The 11469-nt window shown below is 41.2% G+C and overlaps 1 protein-coding gene across 2 annotated transcripts; it reads right to left on the reverse strand.

The window, feature by feature from the left end:
• Window positions 1-848: 848 nt before the first annotated feature.
• Window positions 849-10056, reverse strand: LOC146617939 (WD repeat-containing protein 47-like). 2 transcript variants are annotated; one of them, XM_085372475.1, is made up of 15 exons: window positions 9899-10056; window positions 9731-9814; window positions 9545-9629; window positions 8682-8990; window positions 8024-8463; window positions 7230-7326; window positions 6149-6321; window positions 5807-6063; window positions 5423-5499; window positions 3967-4124; window positions 3408-3577; window positions 3129-3299; window positions 2765-2896; window positions 1100-1318; window positions 849-991 (listed from the first exon to the last, which is right to left on the reverse strand). In XM_085372475.1, exons 1-15 carry the CDS (start codon window positions 10054-10056, stop codon window positions 849-851), a joined length of 2673 nt encoding a protein of 890 aa, XP_085228601.1. The 2 variants fall into 2 exon arrangements, with proteins under 2 accessions (XP_085228601.1, XP_085228602.1); XM_085372476.1 differs by having other exon boundaries at window positions 5423-5489; window positions 5806-6063.
• Between the last annotated feature and the right edge of the window lie 1413 nt (window positions 10057-11469).

Genomic DNA, 11469 nt, shown 5'->3' on the forward strand with positions numbered 1-11469 from the left:
GCATATAAGTGATGCTGATGGGTGCACTAACCTTGTTTGAACTTGCAGCTGACAAAAGGCATGTGATAAAATACTAAAATAAAGCTGCAAATTAAAAAAACAAATCTATCAATCCAGACATCCAAAAAACTACACAACAGTTACAAAAAAGGCACGTTATGATATGCATAACCAAATGTGGCTTCTCTCCAGAACATTAAATTCTGTCGCTCCTTCCTGCAGAAATTATCAAAAGAGTTGCTGTGTTAAGATGCTAAATGTCACATTACACCAACCCTACTTCTTTGTTTACCTCCATGTTTTGAGTGTACTTGCTTGGGCAGTGTGACAGATGAGCTACAATATAAGATAAGTATGCTCGCAGTCAAAGTAAAGTAAAGTGCTTTTTAAGATGGGCATTAGCGACCATCTTTATACTCTGTATCACATTTGCCATTTAATCTTTGCTGAAATTATAAAAGTCACAAGCTGAAAGGTATCAAGCGAACACAGACATGTTCTATGTATATTTAGAAATTCAACCTCACATTTTTCCTTAAATTTGACTCAAACTGCAAAGCCATATACACTCAGATTTCCAGAAATTCATGGTTGCTTGAGCACACATTGGCACATACCCAAAGACATATATGGACATTCATATACACACATACGTAGAAAGTGTCCTCCTTAAAGTGACTGGCTTTTCTGGCTCAAAAGTGCACCTGTCACCCTACTGTACGCACATGTGCACTTATCTTTAAACATATAAACAACTTGACGTTTACGATATGCATGTTTTGCACACCAATACACCTCAGAGCTGGGGTGTATGTGGAAACTGTGCTCTTGTGCTCTTTCTCTAAATCTCACGGGCCTGGAGCCCAGAGGATGACGGTTCGATCCGCAGACGAGGAGACAAAGGTCCGATCGTGTGGGTGCCACCTACACTGGATCACCTTGTCCCAGTGCTCCCCTGCCACCGTCTGAGGGAGGGGCTTGGTTAGGTCACCTGGGGTCAGAGAAGGGGGAAATATCACACAGGAGGAGCTTACAAACACAATTTTAAGTGCTTCAAAATTTGATTTTTCACTTCAAACAATGACTTATTTCAAGCTACCTTGAAGGTCGCTGATTATGATCCTGTTGTCATAGGAACCAGTGAGGAGATGATGGGCTCCCGGTGAGAAGCGCACAGAGCGTATGTCAGTGCTGTGGGGGCGGTACGTCTGCACTATGCGGCCTCCTCTAATGTCGTACAGCATGCAGGTGCTGTCCTCCTGACCGGTGGCGAGCAGGCGGCCGCTGGGATCCACTGCCACTGAAGCAACTGCACTTCCTGAGTAACGTACAGTGTGAAGAACGTCATGTTGTTGGATACAGCTTAAAAAGTATTTTGCTGACAGGAGCAGTTTCTGACACTCAAAGCCTTAAACGTTATCCAGGCATTTTGCATTTGCAAAGGGAAACTGTGACAAAATGTTTTACAGTTGTCATCAGCGAATACTACACCACAGTGATAAACACTTGTTTTATTATTTCAATTTACTGGAGTGCAGCGCTTGATTATGGTTTCATCAGCTGTTCATATTAAGAGTTTCATAAGAGACAGGCTGCTGACAAACTACAAACATGCAGGCAGCAGATATGCTCCTACTTTAGGTGTCCTTCATGTCGCTATCAGACAGGTAGGTGTTTGATAATGCGATATCAGTGGATTAATGTTATCACAAATAACCCAGACAGCAAACAAGATTTTATTGAACTGTTAATCATCATCTAAATGATTTTTTGCTGTAACTGGGTAGAACAGATAGCTGAGGTAATGCTAATGCTAGGAGAGCAATCAGGACAAAGAGAGGGCCGCAGCCTGGAAATAACAGCAATAACTGGATTTGCCACATTTAAGAGTAAAGGGCCATCGATAATGCATCTTTGCGGCTAACTTTGTCATCTTTTTGCTTAGATTTAAACAACAAAATATTACAAAACGAATGCAGACTCAGCTGAAAATACTACAAATAAGGTAAAACTTTAACACTACCTGCAGCTAACATTTTTAAACATTTATTTTTAAATATAAACTGTATAAATATATAACTGTACTGGATGCATATTTCAATATATTTTTAAAAGTTACAGCGTTTAAAATATCATCCTAGCTACAGTGGCTGCTGTAGGGGAATGCACATTTATGCATGTTTCCGTGTGTTAGAGCTCTCACTTCAGTTCATGACGAGGCCATAGATGAGGAGGAAGAGGATAAAGTGGAAATAGCAAATATATAGTGTGAAAGAGCTATTTGCGATTAACAACATATATAGTTGGTCTCTAGCCACATACATAAAAAACCAAGACCAGGCAGAGCAACAATGTCCATCTCATCCACTGTGTTCAAGATAGCTGGGCAACATGGCCAACATTTCAAAAAAACTGGTGCCTCCTCCCCATATTTCTATTTTTACTGGATTAGTTCTAAATTTCTGAGAATGTAATAAATGTATACTGATGTAATTACATACAAAATCATGTATATCTTAGTATATTATTTTTTTATATTAAATAACCTCAGAAAATAACTAACTGTAGCTTTCAAATATTTTTTGACTTGCCCTGAAGCGTCAGTTGATTTCTGTCTTTAATTTCTCTTTTTTCCTTTCTAATTTATGGAAGTCGTGCTCTTCATAAAAGTGTAAGTGTCTTCCTGTAAAACCACTCTAACCTGTAGCAGTGTGGTAAAAACCATTTCCAATCAAACAAAGTAGCAAGTTTCAGTATGACTCACCTGTGCCATGCAAAGTTGTGCCCACCACCCGAACACAGCTGGGCACCCGCAGGTCCCAGAAGCGGACAGTTTTGTCCTGTGAGCCTGAAGCAATCATCCATCCTCCCCATGTGTACAGAGTCAGAATGTGACCTGTTCAAAACAGCACATAATATCTGAGCTCTGTTCACAACAACTCTTTTCAACAACTTTGCAATAAATGCGATAAATGTTGGTACTCGTGCTAAATTTGTGTTTCAAAGAACCTACAGTGGATGAATGAAGCAGACAATACCATAAAACACTACTGGGGACCACACTTTGAAAACCCCTATCCAGAGTTTGCTTAGACCAATCTCTCAGCTGCAGGTAAACGGGGACATACCAGTGTGTCCGCTCAGGGCATGAAGGCCCTGTCCTCTCTGACAGTCAGTAGTGTAGATGTTGCAGTCCCCGGCTCCAGCACTGATCAAAATAGATCCTCCACTTTCAGGACCTTCCATAAAAGCCAAATCTCTAATAGTGCCGTCATGCATGCTAAACTCCAGGTCTGGGCCTGAATCACAAGAGTACAGATGTTTCCAAGCAGTTTAGCAACAGAAGAAACATGAGTTTCTGCATCAGCTTAAACTTATTTTTCTAATATTTTCCTTATTGTGTGTACCTGTGGCATTGCAGGTGTCTGCATTGAAAGGCAAGACTTTGACATATTTATCATTGGAGCCAGTGGCCAAAAGCTGTCCACAGTGGCTCCAGGCGACGCAGTAGATTGAGCCCTTGTGATGTTTGTTCCGCCTGAAGCGCACAGCCGGCTGCTTCACTCCACCAGAACCACTAAAGAAGCAAACAAACATGGACACAGACAGATAAAAAAAATGATGAAGGCATGAAGAAAAAAAATTAAAAAGGTTCCTTGAATCCACCTATTTTGGATTTTTTCCATGAGTGAATTTTATTTTTCATTTTGATGAAACCGGTTGCAGCAGATGGCTGCTCTTCCCTGAGGTTTCTTCCTCTTAAAAGGGAGTTTTTCCTTCCCACTGTCGCCAAATGCTTGCTCATATTGGGTCGTTGTCTTTTTTCAAAGTAAGAAAAGGAAGTAAGCTGTTCAAGTCATCAAAATTGCTCTAGAGATACAAAAATTACATGTATCTCTGTGGCTTTCAATTACAAATTAAATATCTCACAGTGTGGATTTGTAGGTCCCTGTAAGCCGCTCTCACCTGGCAGTTAGTGTTTCCGGGTAGGCACACACTCTCAGGGTTTTTGAGTTGGAGCCGACGGCATAAAGCGCACCGGCGGGATGGAAGGCCACTGCGCGCACTGCCTGTGTGTCCTCGAGCTGGCTCACCTTAACAAACTGTGTTTTGCACTTTGCGGGCTTCACAGGAAGATAAAAAAAATAAACCAAACATTGTCATGAAGTTTGCAGCTGCGTTTAAGCATTCACAGTGGTATGCAAACGTTTGGGCACCCCTGATAATTTTCATGATTTTCCTTCATAAATTCATTGGTTGTTCGGATCAGCAATTTCATTTAAATATATCATATAGCAGACGAACACAATGATATTTGAGAAGTGAAATGAAGTTTTTAGGATTTACAGAAAGTGTGCAATAGTAACTTAAACTAAATTAGGCAGCTGCATAAATTTGGGAACCCTTGTCATTTTATTGATTTGAATACCTTTAGCACTAATTATTGGAACATAAAATTTGTTTGGTAAGCTCATTGACCCTTGACCTACATACGCAGGTGAATCCAGTCATGAGAAAGGGCATTTAAGGTGGCCAATTGCATGTTTTTCTCCTCTTTGCATCTTCTTTCAAGAGTGGCTACATGGGAGCCTCAAAACAACTCTCAAATGACCTGAAAACAAAGATTGTTCAACATCATGGTTTAGGGAAGTATACAAAAAGCTATCTCAGATATTTCAGCTGTCAGTTTCCGCTTTGAGCAACATAGTGAGGAAATGGAAGACCACAGGCACAGTTCAAGTTAAGGCTGGAAGTGACAGGTCAAGAAAAATCTTAGATAAGCCGAGGCGAAGGATGCCACAAACAGTGTCTCTTGAGGTTGAAGTTGCGCTGGGGCTGGATACTTCAACAAGACAACGACCGTAAACACTGCTCAAAATCCACTAAGGCATTCATGCAGAGGAACAAGTACAAGGTACTGGATTGGCCATCTCAGTCCCCAGACCTGAATATTATTAAAAATCTATGGTGTGACTTAAAGTGGGCTGTCCATGCTCGGAAACCATCATACCTGACTGAACTGGAGATGTTTTGTAAAGACGAAAGGTCCAAAATACCTTTAACCAGAATCCAGACTCTCATTGGAAGCTATAGGAAGTGTTCAGGTTTGGAGGCTGTTATTTCTGCAAAAGGAGGATCTTCTAAATATTGATGGAAGATTTCTGTTGGGGTGGCCAAATTTATGCACCTGCCCAATTTAGTTTAAGTAACTATTGCACACTTTCTGTAAATCCTATAAACTTCATTTCAAATATCATTGTGTTCATCTGCTATATGATATATTTACATAAAATTGCTGATCCAAACAACCAATGAATTTATGAAGGGAAATCATGAAAATTATCAGCGGTGTCCAAACTTTTGCATACCACTGTATGTGGAATGTATGGAAGTTAAATATCAACAGAGCGTGCTTACATACCTCGTGTGTGCTACGTGTTGCAGAGCTTGTGGAGTCATCCTGGACTGTAGGACCAGAGCCAGTGATTCTTTGAGCACAAAAAAGAACAATGCATAAACAAGTCATAAACATTGGGTTTTTTTGGTTCCCATCAATAAGAGCTCGGAGTGACATGTTTCAAATATTTGATAATAATTAGCAAATGCTGGCTATGAGGAAAGCTGCATTACACATAGCAAACATAGCCTTTTGAAATCTGATTCTTCTTTTTGATACATGTTCTATTTCAATTAATTAGCAGCTGAACAGTCACTAGAAGCATTCCCTACACACCAGCAAAATGTGAGCCTAACTTCTAACAAGTTAAGATGTTTCGGTGGAGACCAATAGCAGGAGGCTCTTACCTTTTATTGGGAGGAACTGGGGACTCACTGAGCAACGGCAAGCTGTGGCTCCCGGTGCTTACTGGCGTGCTGCTGCTCACCCCACCTGGCTTGTCCCTCGGCGGTCCTTTATCTGGAGTGTGACGGGTGTCAGGCACCCTGGGGCTAGATGTGCTGTTGTTCCCCGTCAGCCCGTTCCACTGCTGGCCCAGCTGCGCCATCATGTCCTCTCCACGGTGGTCGATGCCCACATTCATCTCTTCCAACTTCTGGATGGATCTAGACAAAGACAAGCTCTGTCGTAGCACCCGGCTTGCGTTTCATTCCTCGCTGACATCAAATCCTGTAGGAATGACATCCTCACCTGCTGAGGAAGGTTTCTGTGAGGTTGTGCTGGGCTCCATCCTGGGGCTTCACTCCCCCCTCCAGCAGCATCTGCTGGTAAAGCTGCTTCTGCTGCTGCTTCTGTTCCAGATGTTGCTGCACGCGGAGCCGCTGTCTGTAATACTCCTGGATGTGCTCAGTGGAGTCACAACGCTGGACACAGACAAGGACACAAGCCACCAAAATGAGTCCCCCCCCCCAAAAAAAAACCCAAACAGTTGAATTGTTTCTGCAGAAAATGTAGAAATCCCTGAAACTGTATTTTCTATTTTACCAAAGCAGGCCCTGTAGGCTGAATAATTCATAGTGCCTTTCACTGTTCTGTGCTTCAAAGCTTGGAAGTGTCCAGACACACACAAAACACACACACACACACCAGATTATAAAAGGCAAACTCGTTCCCAGAGCCACTGCTGACAACTCTTCAACTCCCAAGGCCTTGTCCTCCATCATCCACCCCATAAAAAAGTTTTCAAGGAACTCATTGCATTGAGTCAACAGTATATTATCCTTCAGGCCTCTCACCACTTTTCATGCACACACACACACACACACACACACACGTGGTGATATAATCTTAAAGTACTATGCTCTTCTAGATGGGACCTGAAATGTATAAAGATGAGTGATGATGAAAGCAGGAGGCCATCTTTGGATGTGGCTGCATATCAAAGCAGATTATGTGTTTCCAGTGTCCATGAGCTCCACCTCGCTACACTGGGACAGGGGGCAGCAAGGTGCAAGTGCCCTATGTGGACGTGTAGTATAGAATTCAGGCAGGATTTATAATGCAATAAAGGCGTTAAGACCACACAGTTCAGGGGGGATTCATTCTGTGTCTTTAACTCCAGACTGAAAATCTTTCACTGACTTTGACTCAAGTGACCAGACAGCTAACTGTTGCTTTTTCTTCGTAACAGTCGAGAAACAACTTTGTTCTGAGAACCCGGAGGTGAAGCCTGGCATTCATTCACTTTCACCTTTAAACAACAGATGACACTGGCTGATTTCAGGCTTAAACCATGCACATAAGTCTGCTGCTTACGGCCTGCAGTTCATACCTCATGTGTTTCTGTGCTGCACGGTGGCCCACCATCTTTTCCAGGAGTCAGAGGTGTGCGTGTGCTGTTTGGTCCATCCAGCCCTTGTGGGTGCTTCCTATAGTTAGGAAGACGTATCAATCAGTTTATCTGATTTTATATCTCAAGTCAAAAACATTTTATCTATAAGGGTTATGCAAACAATAATAGCAAAGTCAAATTAAAAAGCTCTTAATTAACCTGTGATTGAAGATTAGTCTAGATTTGTGTCAGCTACAATAATATTTCTGCTGTTTTGCATAAAATCCATTAACTATGATCTCATATATGTGCATATCACATCAACACTGATGCATTTTTGCGCCTAGTTGTACAGCTTGACTACATCCAACAGGTGGGGCCAACATCCTGTCTCAACCTTAGAATTGTGACATTTTATTTGCAGTCACCTTGTAAAACAAACTAGCAACAGTCTGGCAGACATCTATCCTAAATATATATATATTTTTAAAAAGTATAATAACATACATTAGAGGAATTTTAAATAAAGAAAAGGTTTTACATCATAGCCTGCGTGGTTAGTTGTTTGTAGGCAGGATTTAAATAATGAATCTTTGCATGGACAGGTCAAGCAGCATTTTTATTCTGGGGTTTATAAGTTTGATTCGACTGCATAGTTCTAATTAGAATGCTGAATGAGTGCAATTTGTTTTCCTGACACCAGGGAAAGTTCAGTGTTTATTTTGCAAAATAACATTTATATTTACTCCCAACAAGATGTACGAAATATCCCTTTCCAGTTTCTTTGACTTTACCTCTCAGGTGAATCGTCCTGCTGATGCACGTTATTCTCCACGAGGCTCCGGCTAAGAGCGAACTTCATGTTTGTCTCCAGGCCTCTCTTGTCCTGGGCCGCCAAACCGTGAGACAGGCCGTCCAGAGCTGGGTTGAGGGATCTCGACATGTAGGTGTCGGCCGAATGAGGTCTTTGATGAAAGGGTGAGGTAGGGCACGGGGACAGACGGTTGATTAATGGAGTAAGGAGGTCGGCGTGGCCAGCTTTGCTGGGCTTCACCAGCCGGTCCACGTGGATGTTGAGGGTCTTCTGCTGGAAGGCGCAGGTGAAGGCACCCGGGGAAAGATTCTGCAGCCAGGAGAGCAGCGACAAATCTAACTCATCACAGCCGTTCCCACACAGCAAATCCACGCCAAGCAGCACCTCGCCCTCTGTGATCTCCTCTCCTGTTGCTTTACTCTACAAAACAGAAAAGCTTCTTAAAACCTATTCTATTTTTTCGGAGACACAAATGTGCAAAAACCAGACAGTTTGTTTTTTTAAACAAAAAAAAAGTAATAGGTTACTTTGCAATAAAACCCTTTTTTAGTAGTTTTGAACACCTCTGCAGGTTTGAGCCTTTTATCAGCCACTTAAGCCTAACTGTAACCCTTTTCACTAATAGCGCATCAGATTACCTGACAGAACTCGACACAGCACTCATAAAGGATCCCTTTGATTAGCAGCTGGAAGAGGCGGTTCCCGCTAGCCCTGAAGCCCGCCTCACTCAGCTTTCTGTCTGCAGGGATGAACTCAGCTACCATCGCGCAGGCCTCTTCGAAGCAATGCACTCGTGCCGTGCTCGGATTCCAGTCTTTGAACTCTGCGTGATGGGTGAGGCGTGGCAGTGTGAGGAGAAGACACAGCTTGCTGTAGTCCTCCTTGGTCGGGCAGAACTCCTCCAGACTGTGCAGGCACTTTACTGCCACTTGCATGGTGATCTCTAGCTGTAAAAGCAGAAAAATTCAGGCGGGCAAGACAGTGATTATATTTTGGGGTGCTCAATACAGAAGCCCACTGGTGTTTTGACAGATAAAGGATGACATTAGCTGTTCCTTACAAGCACAGATTATCACACAATAGGATGGGAGTGAGTAAAGCCTGCTGTGAAACTGGCTTTTTACCAGCTTAAGGAGATACCAACCCACCTGTCAATTTTACTTCCCTGTGCTCAAGAGAGAGCTTATGTGGCCCGTAACAGACTGTTTTTTTAACACTGGTTCGCTCTAAAAAAGTAGGCATCATCCAAAAAAATAATGCGAATCATAGAAAGAAACTGTTGCTAAACTAGTATCTCAGAGATTATACTTGCTATACTTTAACAAGTACTATAATGTGTAATTTCTTTTTAGTCAAGATTAAAATTCTCTTTACTGCAGAGAATTTACATTAACGTAGCTTTATAACCACAGGCTGCTATACTGAGCAACGAGCAGCTGCTAGGAAACATGCATCTAGTTCATAATACATTTCAAAGACATAAATATAAAAGTACACATACATTTAGAGGGTCTTCAGCAGCCGACATGGCATTATTAACACACAAAGCTTCCAGAAACTTCTGCTTAAATATGATGTAGCGAAACCTGGAAACACAAGTGCAAACGTGCTAACAAACAAGTACGCTTAAAAATGTTCTTTGTTGTGTGAAGACCGGTACGAAACAGCCACATATAGCTTCTCTCACCTTTTCTTGTCAAACTTGTCCATTCCTTCTAACGGTTGAATGAACTGCATCACCTCCTCCCACTGGCCATCCAGAATGAGTTGCCTGATTAAAAACAACAAATGAACAATTTAAGAATCCTGTGAAAAACTTCTCTCTATCCCGCTTGTGCCATATGAGTGTGTGTACCTGAGGAAAAGCATATCATCAGAGTATAGTCCATTGATAACACCGCTTTCCTTCTCCAGAGCCAGCATGCTAATGTGCAGCTTCCTGGAGTTGAGAAAGTCCAGGATCAGCTTGATCACCTCAACCTCCTTTATGTTGATCGTCTCCTCTGCTGTCATGTTGCAGATCTTTTGGGGGCAGCTTATAGCTGGCTGTACAAAAAAAAAAACAAAAAAAAAAACAAAAAAGAAAACAGAGAGACAAGGCAGAAGCCTGTTAATGGAAAGGTCACAGCAAAAGAAGAAAGACTTATGCTGATGTTCCCAATGTTAAGGAAATTATTCTAATTGTAATATTAATACTGTAGTAAGTGAAAAGAAATGGAAAAATAATCTGTCAGCATGACTCTTTGGCCTTAAATTGTAAGAAATAAATGTGTAAAATTACAGAAATTCTGGTGGCTCATAACCCAAACTGTCCTCTAATTATAAAACAAAGTTTTTGTTTGTTTGTTTTGTTTGAAAATGTCTGTTTTTCCTGTAGATCCATTTAAAGAAAGACATTTCTTTATTCAAGTGTTAACTTATTACTTTATTTGCTTTGCTGTAGTGTAATTGGCTAAGGAGGAGTTCTTTTTCTGTGAGAAAAGCTGTAAAACATATATAAATACAGTTAAAAGTCCAAAATGTATTTCATCTTTCACATTTTCCAAAACCAATCTAACCTTTGACCCTTATATTTGACATTTTGGTTTATGCATTCCCAAATTTTTCACACCTGTTTGCAAAAAATACATGACAAACAAAAACGGAGGTGAATTCCAGTTTTTATAATTTTTTATAATTCTCGATCTGTACACCAACACAACACATTGTTTTCATATCCAATTGAAAATATAACTGGAAAACAATCACTTAATCATAAACCATGTTTTAAATTATTTCTATTTTCACAAGCTTTACTGCAGCCGTTGTTTGTTCATGTGTCTTTCTCCCTTTGGGTTTGCTTACACCAAGTGAAATTCATACTTGACAGAATACAGACCAGCTGGTTAAACTGGCCACTGTAGAATATTCTACTTCTCTACCTTCAAAAACTTGTTGGGAGCTTTTCCAGCATAATTTAGGCCACTGTCCGTCAGCACAATGAAACTGTCCCTACATTGCAACTTATCTACACTTCAGAATTCATCTCTCTGCTTACGTCCTCTCTCACATCACTGGACTCTGTGAGACTCATCACACTGTCTGTACTATGGTTAACAGATAATGCTACATGCTTTTCCCTTGTGTCACTCCAATTTCCAGATCAGTATACTGTTCGAGGTTATTAGGTGTTTTCTTTCTTAACGCCTAGAGAACATTAACCTTCCCATTGATGATCCTGGTGTCTAATTTTGCAAAATGCTAATTTTTGCACTTTAATTAAATTCTTACTCTAGTCTATTATGATGGTTCAAGTAAGTTCGTAGTACTCCTTTGCACTTTTAAACTCGGTCACTAAACTGTATTTTTCTGTGATGTCCCTTTTGCTGGAGGCTTGCTTTATGCTTCAAAGGGCATCTGTGGTGTTTCTGCACATATGCATAATGT

This window comes from Diplotaxodon limnothrissa, linkage group LG15, assembly GCF_057381915.1.
Source record: "Diplotaxodon limnothrissa isolate DT_005_m linkage group LG15, D_limnothrissa_male_GT1.1, whole genome shotgun sequence".
Taxonomy (NCBI): Eukaryota; Metazoa; Chordata; class Actinopteri; order Cichliformes; family Cichlidae; genus Diplotaxodon; species Diplotaxodon limnothrissa.

Bases quoted from the DNA above. Each gene is read 5' to 3' on its own strand.
- LOC146617939 (XM_085372475.1), bottom strand. From the start codon at position 10,056: ATGACAGCAGAGGAGACGATCAACATAAAGGAGGTTGAGGTGATCAAG. The intron at 8,991-9,544 runs GTATGTGTACTT...CTGCTTTTACAG, and splicing joins CTGCTGAAGACCCTCTAAAT to CTAGAGATCACCATGCAAGT. The intron at 4,125-5,422 runs GTATGTAAGCAC...CTTCCTGTGAAG, and splicing joins CAACACGTAGCACACACGAG to CCCGCAAAGTGCAAAACACA.